This window comes from Canis aureus, chromosome 34 (genome assembly GCF_053574225.1).
Source record: "Canis aureus isolate CA01 chromosome 34, VMU_Caureus_v.1.0, whole genome shotgun sequence".
In the NCBI taxonomy this organism is placed as follows: Eukaryota; Metazoa; Chordata; class Mammalia; order Carnivora; family Canidae; genus Canis; species Canis aureus.
The window spans coordinates 15,904,038-15,930,079 of record NC_135644.1 but is presented as its reverse complement, the minus strand read 5'-3'; the positions used below and the strand labels follow the sequence as shown (position 1 = coordinate 15,930,079).

At 39.3% G+C, this 26,042-nt stretch overlaps 1 protein-coding gene across 1 annotated transcript in view; it reads left to right on the top strand.

The window, feature by feature from the left end:
- The window catches only part of MYO3B (myosin IIIB), a 404,571-nt gene that overhangs the window by 133,015 nt on the left and 245,514 nt on the right, over positions 1-26,042 (top strand). The window contains exon 10 of the mRNA XM_077883392.1: positions 25,190-25,345. Within this exon, the coding sequence (XP_077739518.1) occupies positions 25,190-25,345 (156 nt within the window). The remainder of the gene's footprint in view (positions 1-25,189; positions 25,346-26,042) is intronic.

The following is a 26,042-nucleotide window of genomic DNA, read 5'->3' as shown; positions in this document are numbered from 1 at the left end:
GCTTTTAAAACTTTCAGGGTTTTATTAGGAAATGGGTTTAGGACTTTGTCATCAATGGCTCTGAGCTGATTAGAGAGACAGTAAAAAAGAATTTCTCTTAGTAAGGGTAAATCTACCAGGAGGACCATGGCTTGCTCAGTTTAGGATTTAGTGATGGCTTACACTATATGGTCTCTCACACACACACTGCTTTCTTGGGTTGGCTGGCTTGAGCAGCTAAGCATGCAGGTGTATCTGTTTCCCAACGTGAGCTTTGTGGCTGAGCCTTGCCATTTAGTCATGTAATGAAGAGGCGGCCTTTCCTATCCCTCCAGATAACATTCAAATGGCTACAAGCAGTTATACTGCATGTTAACAAGGTGAGATCACTGTGAGCTACAAAATTGCTAAAACTAATGGGCATTTGCATAAATTTATTCCTTGAAAATGGAAACTCAGAGCTGGAACTTTTGCTTTTCCCTAGTCCTGAATGTTTATAAAGGTAATCATTTTAGGGTGTTCGCTTCCTTCATATTGATATTGATTGTATTTCCTTCAAGGCAACCACTCTTAGCTCTTTACCATCCCCCATTTTGTTTCAAGGTGGTTTTATTCTACGTGATTTTATAATGTCCATGAACAACACACTTGGAATGATAAATATCCTAACTCCGTGATTGATTAAGCTCCACAAATATTCTTGGCTTTTTAATCTTGTTAGATTCTCAGGTGGCCATGCAAAGGGTTAATACTTCTGGAGTGGAAGGATACAATAACCTTTATTTACATTACTTCACAAATTGGTAATTTTAATTAAAATGAGCAGTGGTATCTCCAATGACAGACTCTTTCCATTTTAGATTTATTTAGCCAATGATTAGCTATTATGGCTTCTTGAATTAATTAGCATCGCTTGAGCTACGGGGAATTAGTGAATTAATAAAAAACTCATGGAGAAGCACAAAATTAAAAAAATTCTAATTTAAAACCCCCTAAATTCTTCTCTCTCTTCTTAACATATATCGATCAATATACTTATGAATGCAACCCAACTTCTTTCTCATTTTGAAAAATTGGGATTTTCTTTTTCCTTTTCGTGAAATGAACAAATAAAGCTGTGTGTTTCAAGGTTATGTCTCCCTGAAAAGTGTCTAATTTAGATTACCTAATAAATAGATCATCTAAAGATACCAAGGTCCCGATTTGATCTCACTTAGACCCTACTTATAAACTCAGCCAATAAAATCTGACTTTTTCATGGTGTAAACCAAGAAGTGATTCAGTGTGATTTAAAGTTTGAAACATGGTACAGTGTCCACATATCTCTGAAATATACTGCTATCATAGGAACTTTGGCCTTGAGGGTTTTAGCCTCATCCCAAAGAAGCAAGAGGCATAGTAAAGGGGCTAATCCAGATTCTAGGCAAGCAAGCATATTCTTATTTATTTCCCAACAAAAGCTGGGTTTGGGTCTGGTGAGAAACCAGATCTATATATGTCATAGTTTCACATTAGTGCTTGTAGCACATTATATCAGGTGACATTTAGATAGAGTTATCCTAGATGATATTCTATTCCATTTACCCCATACTGGTCGGTCCGTTGCTTGGTGGTTCTGTCTGTCTTTTTGTTTTTTTTTTTTTTAAATTCATACTTGAATTTCATACTATAAATCAAAGAGTGTCTGCAATTGAAGTAAACAGAAGTGATGATGAGCTCTGTGTTGTGTGTCCATGCACATGGTGTGTAGGGGCTGGGCCTGGGGGAGGAGTGCATGACTCCTACCTCTGTCCACAGTCTGTTCCCCTCCACCCTTCCCCAGAGTACTGCCTGGTTTATCAAGAAGAGCTGTGTGTGCATTCAGCTGTGTCACTTACTATATGTGCAACTCTGGGGAAGATATTTAACCTCTCTGACCCTTGGTCCTCATTTGTCAAGCTGGGGGAGAGAAGACCTGACTCATAGGGTTCCTGTAAGGATTAAATTATATAATGTGTCTGTAGAACCTGGCAAATAACTCTTACACATACCAGCCTCTATTCTCTACATGTCCTGTAATTCAGGTAATTCTCATAGCCCTATGAGACAGTTCTAATATCTCCATTTTACAGAGAAATGAGGTAGAAAGAGATTAAGGGTTAAGACTGCAGCTAATAAGTAGTAGAGCTGGGATTTGAACCCCAAAAGACTTGTTTCAGTGTTCATAGCCAGCAATAGTTATTATCTTTTTTTTTTTTTTTAATTTATTTATGATAGTCAGAGAGAGAGAGAGAGAGAGAGCGGCAGAGACACAGGCAGAGGGAGAAGCAGGCTCCATGCACCGGGAGCCTGACATGGGATTCGATCCTGGGTCTCCAGGATCGCGCCCCTGGCCAAAGGCAGGCGCTAAACCGCTGCACCACCCAGGGTTCCCAGTTATTATCTTTATTATTCTTTGCATTTGGCCTATGTCACTGTTCTGAAATTGCTTTTTGAAAGTGTCACTGGCTCTTCCTCCTCTTTCTGGACTGAACCATCATGGTGTGTGCAGTTGACTCCATTCCTTGGTATATCTTCTCACAAGACTTTCAGAATCAAGCATTTCCTGGCCAAGAAACAAAAGCAGAATCATTCCATTCCCCAGTGGCTTCAGATGAAAACTTAGAATAAAATCAGTTACAACTCTAAGAGGAGACATTAGAAAAGAATGAAGCTTGATCTGTAAGGAATCCTACATGAGATACCTACATATATTTATGCTGTAGCAAAGTCACTAGCAGCTTACTACATCAAACTACAAACATCACTGCTCTCTGGACAATTGGACATGTTTTATTGGGAAAATTACCTCTCCCTTTGTTTTTTTGCTTCTGTACTAGTAGTTTTAGTAATAAATATATGAGACCTTTTGTTCAGAAAAATAAGTGTCAATGACCTCATTTTTAATACCTGTGGAAGATTTTAATCTGCCACTTACTTTCTCTTTATTTAAGCTTTAGCTTACTGACTTTCACAGCTCTGGTAAAATACATGCACACACACTCCACTCCACATACACACTCCTCCACTCTATTCTCAGCGGCAACGGTACCATCCCCTCAAACTCAACCTGAGACAATCTGCTCCAGCAGAGGTCAAACCAGGAGCAGTGCCTGGTGTGCACACTTATCTTTACTTCTCTGGCCCACAAACAGCTCTACCTTCCCAACCTATCCCAGGGCACGTCTTGTCCAGACTGAGTGGCTCTCTCTCTACTGTCAACCAGCCACAAGTTTCTTCATGGGAAAGGAGCAGTGGGACAGGAAATGGATGCCTGGACCCAAGGAGGCAGAATCTGCAGTGTTTGACAACTAATGATGAAAAGAGACAGGTGCTACAGAAAAGGAAGGTTAAATATGGGGACTCCAGTATTTTCAGCATGGGAAAGGGTCTTTTAGAGAATATATGTTGAGAGATTAAGAGCCCTAGATCTGAAATTGAGTTGTATTCTAGCATTGCCACTTAGATTTTTGACCTTGAATAAATTACTTAATCTTTCTGAGCCTCAGTTTCCTCATCTATAAAATGAGAGTACTAATATTTATATAATAACCACTTGGGATTAAGATAAACTCTGCTGTGATAGAAAATCCCAAGTAACAGTGGCTTAAATAAGGTAGATTTTAATTTTCTTTTCACATGAAATAAGCTGGGAGGTAGGCCATAGAGGTACTGCCGATATGGCAGGACACCTGGCAGCCACTGAGGTTTCTGCCCTTGTGCTGCCCCATTAAGTGTGATTTCCATTTCCAAAGGCACCTCATGGGCCAAGATGGCTGCTGTAGCTCCAGCATTTACCTACTTGTTAGAGCCAACTGGAAGGAGAGAAAAACAAGTTTCCTTACTTTAAGAAGACTTTCTGGCAGTTTCATGCCGCATATCATTAACTACAACTCAATCACACAGGCACACCTACCTACAAAGGAAGCTAAGAAATACAGTCCTCTAACAGGGCGGCCTTGGGCCCAGGACAGTATCAGCATAATATCTTTAAGTAGCATGAAGAGTGGATACATGGGTTAAGTCTGCACTCATGCTACCTTATGGTGTTGCAAGAATTAAATGAGATACAGACTGACAGCTCAACAAATGTGAATGATAATGATGAATATTATAACTCAATAGCAGTATCCTCAAAAGAGATATGAGAGGAAGGAGGGCCATTATGATCCATGGGGTGATGAGTCACAACAGAATGGGTCACGAGGGGCAGTCATGATCCCTGCTGATACTGATCGAGGGCCTGGGAGGGATGGGGAAAGAAAGGACAAGGTGGGGACATGAGTAGCCAGGTTGACACCCTTCCTGGATCTTCTCTTAAGAGCTGTGATGTTCTTCTGGTTCAGTGCTAAGCTCCCCGCTTTCTGCTTGCTGGTCTATTCCCTGGCTACCATAGTTTCCACTGTGGAATTTCCACAGGCTCTGGTGCAGAAGGAAACCTGGCTCTGGGTCACTAAGAATTTTAATTAAAAATGGAAATGAAGGCTCATGTCACCAGTACTACATTCTTCCAGCCTACTGATGATTTCTGGCAGGGATAAAAATAACAGACATAGCCTGTTGGCATTAATGAGAAAAGGGTTGCTTTTTTTTAAATAGATTCAAAATTTATAACAGCGATATTAAATATAATGAGCAATCATAGATTCTCTTGGTCTTCCATCTCCTTTTAGGTATGTATGCAGCTTCCAGCTGACTTTCTAGTATTATAATTTAGAACCTCCTAAGGAAATAAGGAACCTCATCAAAAACATGATATAGGCATCATACCAGGTCAGTGAGCTAGAGGGAAAATCCCATAATTGATTGTTTTAAAGATCTTATTTGAGAGAGAGAGAGAGAGAAATGCAAGAGCTGGGGGAGGGGCAAAGGCAGAACCAGGCCTCCCACTGAATTAGGGAGTCCAATGCGTGGCTTGATCCCAGGACTCTGAGATCATGAGTTGAGCTGAAAGTAGATGCTTAACCCACTGAGCCACTCAGGCAACCCCCTCCCCCATATTTGGTTTTGAATGTGAAAGACTATTGAATTTTTTTGAAAAAAGAATCTTATTTAAGAAGGCTATATTTTAGTGAATAGTGGGAATTCTTTCCTTTAAGGGAAGCCCAAAGCTTAAATCCTTAGGCTCAAGCAGTGCTCCGCATGCATGTACAGAATGTTTGGCTTTGATGAGCCCATGTTATAGGTTGAATTGTGTCCCCTAAAACTTGCTATGTGGAAGTCCTAATGCTCAATGTCTCAGAATATAACCTTATTTGGAAAAAGCGTTATTATAGATGTAATTAGTTAGAATGAGATCATACTGGAGTAGAGTGGGCCCCTCAACCAGTGTAACTAGTGTCTTTATATAAAGGAGGAAGTAGGGACATAGACATGCACACAGAGAGAGTGCCATGTGAATAATGGAGTTATGCTGCCATAAGCCAAGAAACAACCCAAAGCTAGGAGAGAGAGGCCTGAAACAGATCCTTCATTAGCACCTTTGACAGAGCATTGCCCTACCAACCTTGAGTCTTGATCTCAGATTCTGAGCTTCTTGAGTTGTGGGACAATAAATATTTCTTGTTTAAGCCACTGATTTTATGGTACCTTGTTACAACAGCCCTAGGATATGAATACAATCCAAGACTTGACAGCTACAGGACCTTACCTCATTTGATTTCTCCAGAACTCTGCTTCCTTAGTTGTGGGTGAGAATAGCAATGTCCACCTGTCTACCAGTAAGGATCAAATATAAAAATTTTTATTTTTTAAAGATTTATTTATTTATTTATTTATTTATGAGAGAGAGAGAGAGAGAGAGAGAGAGAGAGAGGCAGAGACACAGGGGGAGGGAGAAGCAGGCTCCATGCCAGGAGCCTGACGCGGGACTCGATCCTGGGACTCCAAGATAGCGTCCTGGGCCAAAGGCAGGCACTAAACCGCTGAGCCACCCAGGGATCCCCCAAATATAAAAAATTTTAATACCGTGGAACATCATCACAAGGTCAAGTATTAGTATTATACCATAAAGCCATGGCATTTTCTTCCTTGCTTGCTTCCTTCCTTTTTTTCTTCCTTATTCCTTTTTGTTTTTTGTTTTTTTAAATGTCTTAAATGTCAAGGGTTTATGTTAAATTCCTCCCAAGCATAGTGCCCAATAGTAAAAGAGGGGTATTTCTGTAATTATCAATATTTGCTGACCTTCATTGAGGACTTTAACAATCAAATACATATTCTGTGCTAAGATATCTTAGTCAAATGTGCCTGTCTGAGAGGAACAAATTACATAGAAAGAGATGGCAGATTGGCGTCATCTTGTATCCCAAGACTGATCACTTGATTGCCTTCTTAGAATGCTGTGTTAGAAAAATACTGAGGCTGTGTCCAGGATAGAGGATCATGATGATCTAGTAATAGTTTTTATGACCCTGAACTGGAGTAACTGTATAAAGGTAGCTTATACCTTTGTGGACCTAGAATCCACTTTTCTTTTTATTTATAACGAAGTTCTCTGCTTTGTGAAAATCTTTGTGGCAAAACTCATTTAGCCAAAGAAAGCTCACATTCAGCCAAATCAAGTATAGCCTAAAAGATGCCTAAGAGTTAAAATAAAAATAGTTGAATAAATTTGGGTTGTCTTTGTGAGGAGTACAGATAATAACAGTAAGATTTATTTAAGCTTGCTATATGTCACATACAGTGAAATGCACTTGACATGTATTATTTCAATGAATTCGTTATAACTGTGACCATATAAGGTAGGTTACTACTTAAGAAGGTGAACCTCTTAGAAAATAAGTGACTGGCCTAATGTTTCACAACTAGTAACTGACAGAGCTAGGATTCAGACCCAAGTCTGTATCTAATCCAGTACATGTTCTCAAGCTCATGGTGTTGTGTGTGTGTGTGTGTGTGTGTGTGTGTGTGTGTGTATTTAATTTAGGTGAAATTCACATCCATATTGACACATTTTAAAGGAAACATTCAGTGCCATTTAGTACATTCACAGTGTTGTACAACAACCTCTGTCTAGTTCCAAAATATTTTAATCACTCCCCCCAAAAAGCCCTGTACCATTAAGCAGTTATTCTCTGTTCCTCTCTACCCTCTCGCCCCTGAAAAACACTAATCTGCTTCCTGCCTCTATGGGTTTACCTATTTAGTATATTTCATATAAATGGAATCATACAGAAGGTGATTTTTGGTGTTTATCTTTCACTTAACATAATATGTGGAGGCTCATCTATGTTGTAGCAGGTATAAGTATTTCATTCCTTTTTATGGCTAAATCTCTGTTTTTGAGGCAAAATGTCAGCAATTACTCCATTACACTTTCCACTTGGAGACATGAAGAGAACCCAAGTTTGGTGGCTGAGATATCTTTTCCAGTTTTCCCTGTCAGGCCCCACATCATGTGATAGGTGAATAGACTGAGTACTGTCTTCTTCTTTTATACGCACATAAGTAAGGAGCATTTGGACATGATCTTGATCCCCTTCATATCTGGGGCCAAAGCACCTAGAGGCTGTAGGAATAGGAGCAGTGGCTATAGCCAAAATATGTAGTTTCCCTATTCTCCCAATTTAGGATAATAGTTTTGCTATTGGGCTTCTTTTGGGTGCCTAGAACATTCCATTGTACAGGTGTCTGGTGTTCTTGGGTGATGATTCAGCTCTTACTACAACTAGAGCAACAGCTTCCATATTACTATTTATAGTTCTGCAACTATAATCACTGTAAACCACCTTCCGTAAAACAGTGAAGCCCAAACTGATCGAGTCATGCCCTACTTGTTATTAGGCTGTGGCTATGGCTATCTATTGCCAGGACACACTTGAAAGGCTTTAATAACATACAAGGTCATTTAATATATGGACTCTGTATATGCAATAGTATTTTCTCCTCCTTACTTGCTGTATACATTCTAGTAAAATTGAATTAAGTGGTGTTTCCCTTTACTTCCCCAGGAAGACTCAAAGTCCCTTTCCTTCATGCTTGTGTGTCAGCATGGTGCCTTTTACAGACATTTATAACAAAGTGGGGGGCAGAGGAGAGTGGGTCTAGCTATCCTGAAATGGTTTATACATCAGTTTCCCCACTCAAACTGTGAATTCCTTAAGCACAGGAATTATATCTTTTTTGCTTTTATTCCCAATATCTGGCACAGTTTTTAGCTCATGACAGGTTTCAGTAGACATCAGTACATTTTGAAGAACCAAAAATTGTAGAGAGGAAGTGATAGCCTCAAAATCATACATAGCATATGATGGATTTGGGTTAGAAGTTGAATGTCAGTACTCATGGTCTTTGTAAATCTTTCCTAACTGCAAACATAGTATGAAGGAAAAGAATGTGAGGTTTAAAAAAAAAAAAGTGGACAGCCCAGGTGGCTTAGCGGTTTAGTGCCGCCTTCAGCCCAGGGCCTGATCCTGGAGACCCAGGATCAGGTCCCGCGTCGGGCTCCCTGCATGGAGCCTGCTTCTCCCTCTGCCTGTGTCTCTGCCTCTCTCTCTGTGTAATAAATAAAATAAATACTATAAATATTTAGAAAGAAAGAAAGAAAGAAAGAAAGAAAGAAAGAAAGAAAAGAAAGAAAGAAAGAAAGAAAAGAAAGAAAAGAAAGAAAAAGAAAAGAAAGAAAGAAGAAAGAAAGAAGAAAAGAAAGAAAAGGAAGGAAGGAAGGAAGGAAGGAAGAAGGAAGGAAGGGAGAAAAGTGGTCAAATGCACTCCCCAACACACTTTCCCAAAGAAAAACTAAAAGTTTAACCATCAGAAATATGATAAGTTTGTTAAAAGTGAATGATGTAGCCATAGTTAGCTGTGAATTCTTTTTTTTTTTTTTTTGGTTGCTTTGAATATATGAAAATGATATCAAAACAGGTCTTCCCTGGCAGTCTCAGTGGTTATACCTTTCCAACAGTTTCTGCATATTCCGCTCCATTTCCCCCCATTCTCCCTACCCTGCCACCCTACTTTCCCTATTTTTCACACCACCTACACTATCATCAGGTTCAGAATTCCAGGGAAAGGTTGAAGAGGAGACATTTCTGAACCTGGGATTAAGATAAAGAGCTATGTCTTCATGGCTTATGATGTTTCAGGACCTCAGTCAATGACGTGATCTTCTGCAGGGCTGGCAATTTCCTCCAAATGTAAACATCATGCCAAGGCTGCCTAAGGGGCAGTATGCAGGTGTGATGGATGAGAATCAAGATGTGGAGAATTTTGAAGCCTATGATCTAGACTTTGTTTCCTCTCTATAAAATAAGAGCAGGGGCACATCTCATAGTTATGTTAATACATTCTTCACACCAGTAGATATTACCAAGGGAAAATGATTTAGGAAGATGGTAAGCAGAAGATTATTGGATAACTTTGAGGGATTTTTGCCTTTAAATGTTTCAATGCAAGAATTTCTGTGAAAAGCAATCTTTAACTTTATACTTCTCCAAAAATGTAACAATGACAGGCCACATATAAAAAGGAAAGGCCAAAAATACTACTAGGGAAGGAAGGAAGGAATCTAAATATTGAGGCAGATCAGAATGGAATGCAGAATGCTCAGCTGGGCTGAAGTCATAAGTCTGCTGGGATCAGAACTAAGCAGCAATGGCTTTAAGTGTGGCTCCTGTGGATAAAAGGACTAAGAGGGCTCCAAGCAATATAGCGTCCAGAATTGAACTCCTGCTTGAAGCCAGTGTATGGGGTAGTCCTTGTAGGCTGAGGAAAAGAATGGAATAAGGGAGAAGTCATATGATCCTGTGCTCTAACTATAGCAGTTTCTTCTGTGTTGTTCTCTAACACCTGGGGAAGTGCTGACCATCACCTGGGATTGTGGCTTTCAGCCAGCTTCTGGGTGAGAGAGGTAGGATATATAAGCAGCTAGACCTTCTGCTGCCACAATGATGAGCTCTTTCATATACCTAATAAAACCTTGGGGCAGGAGCACAAAATGGCATTCTAAAACCTGGTTCTGAGCTAGAGACTTAGGGAGCCAAGAAGACACAGTCCCAAAGTAATTACATTAAGAAGATGAGCACACAGAGAGAAAGTAAGAGAGAGGGCAAAATTCTCCTCATCCTCCTCAAAGTGAGCCTGACAACTGAAATTTCAAAACATAGCAAGAACTCTAAGGCTAAGAAAGACAGCTCACCACCACAACGAATGAAACATAAATTCATTTGAAATGAAATAATTTCATAGAACAATCTGAAAGGGTAAAAAAAAAAAGTAACTTTTGAGTATAAAGAAGGAAAATGATTTGGGATGAATTATAAACAATCATAAAATTCAGGGGGGGGCAGTGCATGGTTAAGGCATACGTAGATTCTTGTGCTCAAGAAGAGGAGAGAACTACTGGAAAGTTTATAGTTAAGCAAATATTTTGAACATGCAGGATAATGACTAAAACTATAGGAAAACAATGTCTAGTTTCTGAAACAGAAGGAAAAAAGGGTAGTAGACCCTTTTGATAACATAGAAAATGTTATCAATCCAACAGAAGCCAGGAAATGAGAAAAAGAATTAGATGGGAAAGATGATAAAAAGATTTCTACTGATATCACAGTGCTTTTGAATTATCAGGCAGTCAGTTTTTCCCAAGATCTCTAGTCTGTGAGCAGTGATATTTAACAACTGGCTGAGTGGGGCAAGGGCGCTGATTCATATCATTTACTGATTTTGTGGTATAAATACCCCCACCGTGGCCAATTTCAGGCTACCAGTGTAACATCAATCGGTTTACAAAATTCCTGAAAATGTAATAATAATGTCTAGGGAACTTGTATATACTGGCTCAGTACACCACTATTTGGGATAGACAGGCTTTTTCTCTATGGTCTTCATTCATTCATATATTCTGCATATAACTTTTGATAATAAAATAAAAATTAAGAAAAACATTCTCTGCATTTAACTTCTCTAACTGAAACCATATGGAAATTTATTGGGAAAACAGGAGTTGGTGGCATTTTGTTATTAGAGTATTTATCATACAGTTATGGAAGGTTAGTAATTTATGATCCTTGCTTGCAAAGCCAGATCAATACAGAGATAAATGTCCTCAGCACAATAGAATTTATATCCTCCACATGATAATTGACCATTGTGTCATACATTCAATTATTCATCTCATTATGTGATATAATGAGCAGGAAGTTCAATATATATGTGATTTATTAATATACAATATAGTGTGAAACCCATGGCCTATCTAACCCATTACCTGTCCTTGGCAACATAGTATACAGTTGTCTTCTCCAGCAATAGGATCCCACAAGGAGGATGATCCACCCCTTTTAACACTAGACATTTGCTTAATTAGAACAGATGGGGGAAATGCCTGAGCTGACATTATTCCCTCTCTTCCTTTTTTTCTTTTCCCTTCTTTCTAATTATGGGTTTGTAGTTTTCTTTTCTTTTCTTTTCTTTTCTTTTCTTTTCTTTTCTTTTCTTTTCTTTTCTTTTCTTTTCTTTTCTTTCTTTTTTCTTTCTCTTTTCTTTTCTTTTCTTTCTTTCCTTTCTTTTCTCCTTTCCTTTCTGTTACTTCCCTTCTCTTTCCCTTTCCCTTTCCCTTCTTTTCCTTCTCTTTTTTGTTCTGTCTCTCTTTTCTTTCTTTCTTTTTCCTCTAGAGCACAAGTGGCTCATCCCAGAGTAGGGTGATGGGTAAATGGTACTGAAAGAGCCTTTCATGTTTACTGATTTACAACTTTGAGTATATTTGGCAACACGGGTCATTCTGCATCACCTGTCTGTGTATGTCACTGAGTTAAGTAACTTAAAGCTTGGGACACAGATAGTCCTAGAGCAGGGAATAGGACATTCCCAGGAGAGAGAATGAACAGGGAAAATGAAAACAGAAAACTAACCACTTAGAAACCTATGCATAGAGCTAGTTTACTAACAGTGGGAGTAGAAGCCATCCCAACCCCCACCCCCCTTTCTTTCTCAACCCCTGGGAACATTTGTTGCCTGTAACGTCTGTGCTTTGCTTTGCTAGGGTTAATCAGGGGGCCTATTATTCAGCAAATTAAAGGCTTGGCTGCCTGAGAGTTCCTTTCAGAAAAGATTAGGGTCTCTGATGAGGCTTTGATGTAATAGATGGAGCAGTTCTGCTCCTTCATATTAATGGAAGAGTGTTAAGGACTCCCCAGGCTCTCTTTGGCAGTTGGTGTCTTTACTCATTCCCTTGCCTAAAAAAGAAAAATATTTTATCTTACAAAAATTTAGTGCTTCAAAAAGGCACTGGATTGACATCTTCAGGGGGTAAAGTGTTCATTTCTTGGCCTAAAAAGCACAGAGGCTCAGCACTAACTGGCTTCTTTGGGTGGCCACTTCCTCAGGAAGAGCTGTCTCTCCAAAGTGCAACAGAAGCATTTAGGTCTTGTAGTTCATTGCCCTTGAAAGCTTTTTTTGCTCAGAAGTTGGGCAGAGGGATGGGGTGGTGACAGGCATGATGATGGTTTGTGTTCTTAGGCACATAAACCAAGGCTGCCAACAGCTGTGCAAAATCCTGATTTCCATGACGTTTACAGTAGTTATTACCTGACAATATTTCCTTTAGGCTTTTCATTAGTGGTTAGGTTGTCAATGAAAATCTCATCTAGTTTATTTTCCCCAATTTAATTTCATGCCACCAATAATATTCCTATAATTGGCAATCAGCCAGTGTTTAGTCTATGTAAGTCTTTACCAAAAAAGCACACATTAAGGGAAGGATGCTAAATGTGGGCACAGTGTCAGCCAGACTGTCGAAACTCTTGGCCATTATTCTTCTCAATCTAATCTTCCTCCCACCTCCACCTCCACCATGTCCTAGGGCCTGAAATTTTAATTGGGACTATTATTGTCATTATTTAAAAAGCAAATTTGACAGTCCTATTGTTTCCATGCCCATTTGTGTAATGTTTCAGTCCTCTTCTTGTCCTTTCCCAAGCCCCACCTGTGGTATTAAATTGCTTCCTCCTCTGAGGAAGCTTTTCACCCATGGGCTAAATTTTTTAAGTAGTTTTCTTTTCATTTTTTGCAATGAATAGTTCAGTTGACCTTGAACAATTGTGAGGAGGGCGTTGGAAGCACCAACTCCCCATGTAATTGAAAATCTGCATATAACTTTTGATGCCCCAAAACTTTACTAATAGCCTACTGTTGACTAGAAGACTTACTGTTAACATAAACAGTTGATTAATACATATTTTCTGTTATATATATCATATACTGTATTCTTACAATAAAGCTAGAGAAAAATGTTACTAAAATATAAGGAAGAGGGCAGCCCCAGTGGCTCAGCGGTTTAGTGCCGCCTTCAGCCCGGGATGTGATCCTGGAGACCTGGGATCGAGTCCCACATTGGGCTCCCTGCGTGGAGCCTGCTTCTCCCTCTGCCTGTGTCTCTGCCTCTCTCTCTCTCTCTCTCTCTCTCAATCTCTCTCTCTCTCTATGTGTCTGTCATGAATAAATAAATAAAATCTTTAAAATATATACATATATATATGGAAGAAGAAATATTTATAGTATTATACTGTATTTATTGAAAAAATCCACATATAAGCGGACCCATGGAGTTCAAATCCATGTTGTTCAGTGGTCAGTTGTATATGGTATCTTGTCACCCTGCCTTTCCTTTCCTTGATGGATACCAGCATCTGTGGGCACTGCACTCAGCATTTTAAGAATCAAGGGACAGGACTAAAAACTTACCAGGTTGTTGCCAATAGAATTAGCTCTGGCTTAAGATCAGAGAGCTCTGTGCCTCTGCATTAGCCACTCAGGGAGAATTTTTTAAATAGCTAGTTCTTTGATAGTAGAAGACATCAGTTGGGATTGAAGAGTATTCTAAGAAGGAGCTGTATGAAACTCACGGCCATGTTTACTGGAGGGAGTTAGTATTCATTATGTTATACAGAGTAATTTTTATGAAATCCCAGGAAAGCTATATCTCTAGTCTCCTTGGCAGTCATCATCATCATCATCATATCTTCATGGTTCTACAAGCAGAGAGTCTGTTTTTGTATCATGGATTTTAATAAATACAGAACAGGGGCTCCTTAGTGGCTCAGTTGGTTGGGCATCTGACTCTTTGATTTTGGCTTGATTTCGGCTAGGGTCTTTAACCCAGGGTTGTGAGATTGAGCCCCACGTTGGGCTCCCTATTCATGCACACTCTGCCTGTCCCTTTCCCTCCTTCTCTGCCCTTCCCCCTGCTCCTTCGTGTGCTCCTTCTTGCTCAAATAAATAAATAAAATCTTTTTAAAAAGAGAAATTTAGAACAGATTGCATTTTCCCATTCATGTTGTCTGCTAGAGAACCCAGACCCAAATTTGTGGCCACTGCTACTAAAGTAATTTATTTGGTACTCTAATTTTCCCTTTATTTCATTTTTCTAGTCTGCTTGTAATTATTTTTTATCTTATTCCATGTACCTAAAACATGTCATTGTAGAATGCCTTAAATTGTTTCTAAACAAGATGAAGTTTTAAAAATCAATTATATATACTGATGGTGGGAATGTAAATTGATGCAGTCACTTTAGAAAACAGTCTTCTAGCTCCTCAAAAGGTTAAACATATAGTTACCATATCCACCATGATCCAGTAATTCTACTCCTAGGTACATATACCCAGGAGAAATGGAAACATACGTCCACATAAAAACGTATATATAAATGTTCATAGCAGCATTATTCATAATAACTTAAATGTGGAATTAACCCATATGTCCATTAACTGGTGAATGGATAACAATATATGGTATATCCATATGATGGAGCATTATTTAGCAAACAAAAGGATGCAGTATTGGTACATGCTGTGACATGGATGAACTTTGAAAACATGCTGAATGAATGAAGCCAGTCACAGAAGACCACATATATAATGTGAAACATCCAGATTCAGCAAATCCATAGAAACAGAAAGTAGGTTAGTGGTTGTCTGGGACTGAAGATGTTGAGGAGAAATGGGGAGTGACTGCAAATGGATACAGGGTTCCTTTTGGGAGTGATCAAAATATTCAGAAAATTGATTATGATAATGGTTATACAATTGTATGCATATACCAAAACTTTTTGAATTGTATGCTTTAAAAGGGTAAACTGTGTGGTATATGAATTATATCACATTAAAGCTATTATAAATGTCATTTGCATTAACTGATCAATTATAAACTTTGGGGACTATCTTTTGCTGATTTTCTTCTTTCTTTTTTTTTTTTTTTTGCTGATTTTCTTACACTTTTTATTTTCACTTAGTGCCAGACATGCACAAAGTAGTTAAGCCCACTTATTTTTAGCAGAATCTGCAGACTTGGAGATTGTGAATCTCTAAGAATCGGGATGTCCATCTCCAAAGGATACAAATCCTCTGCATGTTACCTAGTTCAGTTTATTTGATTCCCTGGGCAAAATCTGTTTGTTCAGCAGCAAATCCCAAGCCTGTGGGCATAAATGCTATCATTTTATTTCTACACCTTTTTGTCTTTGCCTTGCCTTTGCATACCCTCTCTCCTCTCTTTTGTCATCTTATTCTACCTGGTAGTGAAAATAAATGAGTAAGAGTGGCCAGAGAAGTAGGAATGAAGAAGAGATTTAGCATCGCACCAGGCACAGAAAGAGGAAGTTTCAAGAAGGTGGGGGCAGGTCAAAAGTAAGCCATCAATGACAGCATGAACATAGAGATGAAATAGAATGAAAAGTAAAAAAGAGACCACTGAATTGGTAATGTAAAGACTTGGGTTCCTTTGAGAGAGATTACATTTGGGCAATGAATATAAAAAATAGATTAGAATGTTCACCAAGGTTTAGCTGCAGGTACATCCTGTAAACTTAAATTTAAAAAAAAAAAAAAAAAAAAACAAACTTAAATTTAAGTTGGCCAAAGATTTTACTAGTGGCCCCTTCTTTTTTCTTTATATACTCCTGACTTCAAGTTTCACAGCTACAACCAATACCTTTCCCTTCCCATTTCCTTAATTCAGACTGATGCTTCCTAAAGGACTCCCCTCTTTCCCTCCCTCTGGCTTACTCCATAATGTGACGCCTGTTCATTTTTTAAAGCAAAGATCTAATTGTGTTATCTCCCTGGTCAAAAAAGCCAGTTCAATGTGGCTAAGAAAAAAAACCTAAGTTTACCTGTTTACCCTCTAGGCCATGCATCTATACTCTATCTAGAGTCTGGATAAGATGTTCCCACCTCTCCCCCATGCCACTGCTCCCTCCCCATGTACCTGGCCCACCCCCCATCCTCACCCTTGTCTCTATTACAGCTGCATTATTCTGTTCTGCTTTGTTCCCATATGAGCCATCCATTTTACCAGTGGGCTTCTCTTCGTACTATACCCTCCATTTGGCATGCCCCTCTCCTACCCATCTGTCAATATCCCTTTCACCTTTAAAACCCAAGAGCCATTTCTCATGTGAAACACTTGTTCTTCTAGCTAGAGTTGTTTACTTTGAGCTACTCTGGTGCTTACACTTCTTGGCCTTTGTTATTATTTACGTTCATGTTTATTTTACTACTTGTTTATAAATTCCATGAAAACCAGCATCTCACTCTAGGCATCTTTTCCCCACAAGCACTTGGTGGAGTGCTATTCATAGTAAATACCTAATAAGTGTGAATGAATAAATCAATTCAATCCTACCTGATTCACTAAATATTTCATATATGTAAGTTTAGTATTACCCTGGAAGATACCTTTCTAATGGAGGCATATAATATCTTTTGTTTTTCACTCTCCTAGCTCTTCCACCCCCAGTCCTGAAGAGTTCTGAGCTTGTAATAGTCATGCACTGTAGTCATTCATTTCTCATAGGGGATGACTGGGTACTGTCCATTGCTTTTCTTATAGGGAAAAGTGCATACAAATGGGAATTATGGGGCATCCCTGGTGGCCCAGCGGTTTAGCGCCGCCTTCAGCCCGGGGTGTGATCCTGGAGACCCAGGATCGAGTCCCACCTTGGGCTCCCTGCATGGAGCCTGCTTCTCCCTCTATCTGTATCTCTGCTTCTCTCTCTCTCTCTGTCATGAATAAATAAATAAAATCTTTAAAAAAAAACACACAAAAAAACCCCAAAAAACCAATGGGAATTATGGATTTAATTCTGGGCAGGGTAGCAGATAGGATCAAGGGAAGGATTAGAATTCATATATCCCCCAGCACTTAAGCCTGAACTAAGAAGCAGACCATAACTGTTTGTCAAAATGGTAATTGATTCTTAAAGAAATAAGCCAGACATTCAAAATCAGGAATGCCTAAGGGCTTGAACTCGAAAATGCCAGAGTTCTTTGCTTTTGCTGACTTGTGAGACCCTCAAAGTCCCTTCCTCCCCTAGAACTTTGTAAGTTCTGATCAGGATATCTATCAGACAGGAGTTGTGTCCATAGTGGTAGGAATTGCAATGAGAAAAAGTAGCTAATTTGTGGTTATAGTATTATTCAAGTCTAACTCAAGGAGCCATTGCACCTGAACGTTTATTTTAATAGCAGTCATCTCCTGCTTGGAATTGGGTATGCCATGGCTGTCTTCCCCAATGGGCTGACTTACTGTATCCCTAGCACCCCAGTGACTGGCCAATATAGCTGGCATTTATTGAATGCTCATTATGTGCCAGGATTATCTCATTTACCCCCCACAGTGACATTACTGCTTTACAGATGAAGACACTGAGGCCCAGAGAATTTTATTAACTTGTATATCAACACATATCCAGGGATCCCTGGGTGGCTCAGTGGTTTAGCGTCTGCCTTTGGCCCAGGGCGCGATCCTGGAGTCCCACATCGGGCTCCCGGCATAGGCCTGCTTCTCCCTCCTCCTGTGTCTCTGCCTCTCTCTCTCTCCATGTCTATCATAAATAAATAAATCTTTAAAAAAAACAAACACATATCCATAAGAAGTAGTTAAGTTTGACCTTGATGACTGGCTTTTAACCTTTATATATTACTGCCCCAATACAAGGCACCAGATTTTTTTTTTTTTTTTTTTATGTCATGCTTGGGAGAATGATGGTTTTGGAGATTAAGGAGATTATTATTTAAATAAGTCAACATACTAGTTTAAATATTTAAGATTGATAATATTTGATATATAGCTATATATAGGATATATGAATGTATATTATGATAATAATAAAGTGTAGTATCTTTTTAAATGGACTTGCTAACACCTAGATTATTTTGCCCTGATTCACCCACATTTTCCATAACCACTTCCTTCTGAGTTCAGCCATCACTTCCCTCTTTTATTACTCCTCATCTTCTGGAGTGCTTCAAGCAGGTATTTCCTTAATTTTCACCTGAAGCAGAGACCTTTAAAGAAAATGAAGGTCTGTGCCTGGTTTGCTGGCTGAGTCTAGGGCTGACCTGCGGTCAACATCAGCCCCTTACACAGGCTCCAAAGGCAGTGCATGGCCGCTGTAGGGGACACTCAGTAGCACCTGCAGGACCAGCGAATGCCCAGATCTTTGAGAACTGACAGCACGGTAGCCTGAGAGATGGAGCCATCCCAGGATTCCCATCACCCAGAGATAGAGGCCTTTCCCAACCCCTTTGAATCAGAGGGTGGGATTTGAACAGATTATCAGTCCAATAAACTAGTCACTGAGCTGTGCAATGATGTAACAGTTCATTGTTTTGGAGGCACCCTGACTAAACTACATGGATGGAGTTGCCTGGAAAAATATTTAATTGCAAAGTGCTTTTCCCAACCAAGGAAGAAAGAAACAAAACAAGAGCAAGAAGGTGGTGAGTTGGGGCCACTGGTTACAGTTCTTAAGATTGCCTTAGTTGTAGGACACAAATATTGGGATCTTTCTTGGCTATGGTATGTCCAGTGGAGGGCATACCCATCCTGGTCTTCTGCAGCTGCCATATGATACTTCAGAAGCACAGATTAAACAGAAAGAAGTGTTAATAACGACTATAATTAAACTACCACTTCTGCTGTCACACATTCGATTGGCTTCTCTGTGGACAGCTTTTGTGTCCCCTGAGCTCTATCTAGACTTGATCTTTTAGCTTTGGCCTAGTTCCTCTTGGCCCCCTTCTCCTCACTTTACCTCTTTGCTTGGCACTTTTGTTCCTTTTTCCTCCTCCCACAGTAGTTCTACCTACTGTCCATAGTATATATTATCCTCCCTCCATCCCTGCCAGCTGTGACTCCCAGCTAGTACCCTAGACAAACAGTACCTGAGGATTCTATCTTTTGGCTTCCAACCACCTTATGCTTTTTCCCTAGTTGAGCTTTCTCTGGGTGAGAAAAGTTATTTCTCTCAGGTTCCAGGAAATGTAATGTTTTCCCCCTTCCATTTCCTTCCTGGGTTCCCTTGAGCTCACCTTGGACCTTTAGTGCTGCTTGCTTTATCTGAAGCTTAGGCTGACTTGCTAACTTTCTAAGCCTGCATCTGGGTTCCCTTGCCCTGGTATCTCAGGCAAGGTGGCAGCTGCCCTGTTGTCCTGTAGCCTGCCAACACAAATTCTGTGTGACCTTGCCACACAGAATCTGCACCTGTTACACATCTCAAAAGCAGACTCAGCTTCCTGTCTGAAAATGCTCTGTCCTACCAGGACTTTTTTCCTTTTAGTGAATACTATTTCTCTCTGATTGATAGCCACAGACCCTCCCTCACTGACTAAAGTGAAGGCAGTTCTGGTTCTCACTTACCTGTTTCAGGTTAGGACCTCACTTTCTCACCCTAGGTGTGGTTAACATGCCGTTCCAGTATTGCCAGCAAGACTTTAAAACACACCACATGCAATATTTGTCAACTTCATGAAAACTGAAATGCAGTTAAACATTCCACCAAATGGAGAGGTGATGTTTCACTAAAATAACATATGCATCATCAACTTTCTCAGCCTGTCTTCTTTTGAGGCATTAGTCATCTTGGGAAAGTGCCTGTGTTTATCATAGTCCTGTCTTCCAGAATGGAAATTTCCTTCCAAGACAGAGCACCATGGGCTCCAATATTTAACCTATAATTAGTATATCCCCTAGAGGATTTTCTCCTTTTGATGCAGAGGCCTCTTTGTCACTCAGGCTTCTGTCTGAGAATGATAGGAACTGCAGGGCAGCAAGATGCATCATGAGGCAGGCAAATGTTTGCTCAGATCAAAAATGTTTAGATATTCTGTACCAATGCAAACACTTCACAATCTAAACCCATAAGAAAACAGCAGAAATTATAAAAGACAGAATATCAAGGAAGAAATGCGAAGAGACATAAATCCCAAGTTTTGATCTAGTTTTGTGTGGAGCAAGATTGCTTACCCTCCTGCTTTCTTACTCAGTTCTCCCATATTTTTAGTTTTTGACTTTTCAGCTGCTCTTTATCAAGTGTGTTTTATTCATACAAACATCTGCCTGTGACTCTTGATAAATAGCTTCCTCTTGCAGGCATCTGATTTTTTGGTTATGAAATGGCAGTTTGCAGCGACAAGGCAGCTGTGTCTCGACAGTGTTATCGTTTAGGAATGGAAAGAACACAGGCTGCGCCAGCTTCAGAGTGCAGCGCACAAGCCCGACCTTGTTTCTTGCTAAGAAACATCTCCTTTTTGCCTGTCTCTGGCAGAAGCTAGGCTGGGAGATCACAGCAAACAGCTGCAACAACCTGTGTTTAATGTGGTGACACTAATGAATTCTGAGAATTAATCTTCAGCCAAGAAAATATGATGGAAGGTACTAGAATTTCAAATTAGGTAATGAATTGATTTCCTTCAAGACTGGAATTTGCTTCCATTTTCTTCTGGTGGATTTCTCTATCCTATTAAAACCACCCACCATGGCCTTATAAATCCAGGGTAAATCCAGGTAGTATATCTCATGGTAGTTTTAAATGTTTAATTTTCTTGTTTTGTTCTGTCTCTTGGCACAGAGATAACTACAGCCAAATCCAGATTTTTAAAAATAATTTAAAAAATCTGGAAGTGAAAGAATTACTTATGAGTTTGGAAGAAAGCAATATCCCTAAATCTAGTCCTTATTTACCTTTTTCCAGAGTAAAGGACTCTGGGAAGAACTGAACTTGGGGAATGTATTTCCTGTTTGAGACACTGACTTCTATAAAACCGCAGCCTACAGGTGTCTCAGATGTGCAGTTGACGGTCATAGGCTTTATGTATCTCCCCTCAGTCAGCTGAGATGAGGACTCTGCTAGCATGGTGGGGGCCTACTACTGACTTCTCACAACAGCTTTTTCAGGGGTGTCATTTGCAGAGTCCTGGTTCCATTGACACCAGAAAGAGTCAGGGGCCAAGTTAGTTTGGGAACATCGACTTAAACAAGATCAAGCTGTTTTCTTTGCCCTAGAGGCTCTAAGAACATTTAATATGCTCATGTACATTATAAAACTCCAGACTTTTACTTGGTTAGACAGTTACCAATGTTTCCCAAACCTTTTGACTGAACACTAGTTGTATTTTTCAGTGGAATATGTTAGGTGCCTAGGGTTTCACTCAAGTCACCTTATGTTGGTTGGCCCACATGTCCCATTCATTCTATGCATTCCTTTATAAAAACTGCTCAGTCCCTGGCTGGGGGAAAATATTCTGCATCTGGAATTTGCAATTCCTGTTTTAGAAAGCAATCTTGAAATGAATAAGCATATTATAACTCCTTAGGTTTTCAGTGTTTGGTCTTCAAGTAGGTTGGAGGATTCTGTCATGTTTTCATAAAGGACATGGAGGCTGTCAGGTGTTCTTACAGACCCCAGGAGTCCATTCTGTCTTAATCTACTAAATTCCTGCCTGAAAGGAGAATAAGACAGAAATGGCAAGATGCCAGATATAAACAGCATGAGTTTAGAGTCTTAAGCAATAAAGAATGTACCCTAGTTAAAGTTGGAAAAGGGACTAAAGGAAAGAATTGTTGGTAGGCTTTCAAAGGGGACAGTTTTGGGGGTGCAGGGGGTTGTCCTGGTGGCCTTTTGAGTTCCCAGCTACACAGCTTGCCTAGTCTGGCTTCTTGCATTGCCCATCCAGTTTCCCGACTTTGAAATCTCTTCTACCTCTTCTTCACCAATTGAGTTCAGTTTAGTCCCAAAACTTCCTCTCAGACCTTCCTCACTTCTCACCTCCCTAGCTAAGGCCTCCCTGACTGACTCTCCCTGCCCTACCTACTGTTCTAGGCTGTTGCTTCTGTGCCATTTAAGAAAACACAGTGCAGAGGAAGAAGAGCTCTCTCATGGGAGTCAAAGGATTGGCCTCATCTCTGTCAGAACTTGACCTGAACTTCCTCACCCCATGAAAAAGGGGGTTAGAACAGAAAATCTTATACCCTTAGCTCTGAAGCCCTGTGCTTTTGTGTGATTATTTCTTATTCTGAATATAGAAGCAAAAACTGGCTTTTGTTGTTTCCTATGTTTCTCTTGTCCTTCTATCTTTCCAATTAGAATGTAGTTCCTTGAGTAAAAGGGTCTTGATTCTTTATGAATTAATTTATTTTGGGTTAATTCTGGCTGTGTAATAAATGTTCGCTGAACAAATGAAATTATTGATATATGATTCCAATGACTTGGAGTCTAGTAATTGCATGACTTTTAGCCATATCTGTTCCTAAGGTAGTACTGTCCTCTATCAGTAAAATAGTAATTCCATTTCAGTCTGGCTGTTTGCTTCCCATGAGAAAAAGTATGCAAAAGTGTTTTAGAATAAGGCTATCCCCTCAAGGTCTTTATGCCCTTCTCCTAAAAATCCTCCAGTGCAGCTGGATATGTCACAACTCTGTTTAGCATTCTTCCCATATACACTCATTTTCAATTTTGCTGACCCAATGATATGACATTCAGCCCACTCGATTCTTACTGAGAGAACTAACAAATCTTTTTGATCATTGCTTCCAGAGAGTAGATTACCTACCATCTTCGTTTTTAGGGATCTTCAAGAGACAACAGATTCACTTTAGTTTCTTCCCTGCCTGATTATCTTACTTCATTATTTAGTTGCCATTTCTTACTCCCTCTGTGATATAGAGCGAACTCCTCTCCAAAATATCAAATGATCTGGCAACCTCATTGGTAGGTAGCCTTTTTCCCCCACCAGAGGCTGAAATTATGAAACAAGATATAGCACCTTTAATTACATCCCCAAACTCCAGTAGAGACTTATTTTCATAAAACTGGAGTATGGGTTTCTTGGTCTCTGTCAAACCCTATCCAAAGAGCTTTAATTATTACAGTACCAGAAGGACCTTATTTGTAGGCCTCATCTGGAACACTGTCCCAAGGCCTCTATCCTGAGGAGGAAAGTAGAGACAGTTACATCCCAATTTCCCATTCACATGCCATGAATAATTTTCTATTAATGGATGTGACTCCCACCTTCAGTCTCTGCCCCAAGTTTACTCATTTGAAGTGTTGGCACTAGTCATCAGGCATTGAGGATTGCCCTTGTACTTTTGCTGTATGCAGGAATGATGTAGCATGACCTGCCCCAGGTCACTGGGCAGGCTTGATTCCTGGACTTCCATCCTATACATGCCCTCTGATGTAAGGAGTGTGTGAAGCTACCAATGGCATCTGTAGTAGGAACTCTCAGGGGACACAAACTGTTTTTTAGGAGTTTTAGCATACCATCCCTCAAGGCAAGAGGACAGGGCCATTACACCTGTATTATTCACCGTATAACTACCAAGAGGTTCCTTATTTTCCAGATGCTTAGGGAAAGCACATTTATTTTACTTCGGTTGTCACATATACATAGACAGATGAATAGACATGGAATTCAGGGAAGATGGCTAATAGAAGACATGAACATAGTATTTTTTAAGACTGCACTGATTTATTTTTGGTAGGAAAAGTAATAGATTATACAAAAGTCTCCTGAACCCATGAAAGTCAAATGATTGATTTCTTCCCGTGGCAAACCAGAGGTGGTATTTATAGTCGTGCAGGCAGCAGAATGGAGATAATCTAGGTTCTTTTGGCTTTTCTAACTGAAAGCTCCAGTTCCAATAGATAGGAAATCCCTTGAATCAATTCTAAAACTGACTGGGAAATTTACTGAGTATCTTTTCAGGACTAGAAGGTGAGGGATGTGAAAGTGGCTTGAAATGTAAACGACAAAGGTTAAAGCCATTTTGTAAATCCAACAGTTAAGGATTGTTTAAAGAAGTCTGCTTAAATGTTTGAAAAGATGTTCAAGATGAGGCTGATTTTTTTTTTTTTTTACCATTTGTGAATGGATTTCATTATTTAAAATATGTCATGTTTTAGATGTTGCTGGCATGTTCACTATTGGGAAAACTGGAAACATTTGTTTTATACAGTGGGCAGAATGGCATTTAGCCTTTATCCTAAGCCTCCAAAGTGAGCTAAAGACTGATAGCTTAAAAGGGCAGTTGTTGATATTTCCTTCTCCTATCAGGGGCAGCTATTCAGAATGGAAATGCAGTGGTAATTGGAAGGGTATTCATCAGATTCAATTTCACTAGAAATTTCCTTGTATCAGAATCATCTTGGATAACATAGGGGATACAGCAAAATGTACAATTGTTGTTTTCTTTGAAAAGGGCATTTAAATCTGAAACAGAAAGTGGTTACACCAGTATGGTTTTAACCAATTAACTACAGAGGAGCTTAAATGCAACACAGTTTTTACCATTTTCAATGGACTTTTTGTTCCTTGTTTGCATAATTCCATTCCAGTTCATCTCAATTATATTGTGGTTACTTCCTGTTCTGAGGTTTTTCTGCTTCAGAAATCATTAGAAATCAAGGTGCTGAAGTTTTTCTGTGAAGGTTTCTTTATGATTAGTTTCTTTCCTTGCACACTCCTGAATGTTTTTCCCTACCATCAAATAGTGGACATTTCATATACTAGGATTTTATTTGAAAGACCGTATATAATTTTATATGTTTCTAAGATACAAGACTAATCAACTTGACTTCACTGTAAACATTTTCCTGTAGTGAAAGTTCAGACAGAAAATTCACATTTTTTTTTCTCAGTGTTTTGAGTACTTCAAATTCAATTGATGGCAAAAATTTATTGTTTTCAACATGTACTTAACCCAAATTAAAATAGATTTTTGATGTACTGATTAATTTGGCCAGCAGAGAATTATTATTCTTTTTTAACCCTCTTGGCACATATGAATAAAGAGCTGTGTAAGGTTAGTGATGAGGTTTTATAAATGAACTTCTTTGCCTCTCTCTTGTATTCACAGAGGAACCAGGTATCTAAGGTTGTACTTTGGATTGTTTGTTGATTTTTGCAAACAGGTGTCTTATTAAGGATTTTGAAAAGCGGCCTTCTGTCACACATCTCCTTGACCACCCATTTATTAAAGGAGCCCACGGGAAGGTTTTATTTCTGCAAAAACAGCTGGCCAAGGTCCTCCAAGACCAGAAGCATCAAAACACTGTTGTTAAAACAAGGTATGGTACTTGGTGTCTTCCTACTTCCTCTCTCACGTTATTTATAAAAATGGCATGTCATGTGTTCTGATTTGTCTAGCATTAGTACTGGTAATTATCACATCCCTGCATTTTTGAGAGTTTCATTTACATGACATTAAGTACTCCATACTCAATGGATGAGATCTAGAGAGCTTTAGAAACAAGCTGTCCATTTGTCCTCCTACGGTTAATATCTCTCAACTGTGGCTAAAAGACTGCTCTGCCCTTATGTTCTAGTTAAAAACCAACACACACATATATTTATATTTAATATGAATGTGGATTTTTTGTTTTTAACCAGTAAGGTTAGCTGTATGAAAACAGCCAGGGATGAGATTGTGTGAAAAATCTTTACTTGGCCGTTGCTGATTAGAAAGAAGAAAGTAGACTATAAAAAGTGATTTTGGAAAGATTACAAGTTAAACACTAGAAGATGTTTCTCTAATGTGCTCTGAGACCCTATTCTTTAATTAAAAATTCCTCAGAGACAATTTAGTATTTTTAAATGATTTTTTTTTCCACAGGTGATGTCTGTGCTATCCAAAACAACTGTGATTCTCCCTCCCTGCCTCTTTCTCTAAAGTGTAGATTTTAAGAAATAAATATTTATTTTCAGGGCCAGTTTCTTAAAATGGTATTCCATGGTGGTCTCTAAGAAATAGACCTTTGATTTCTG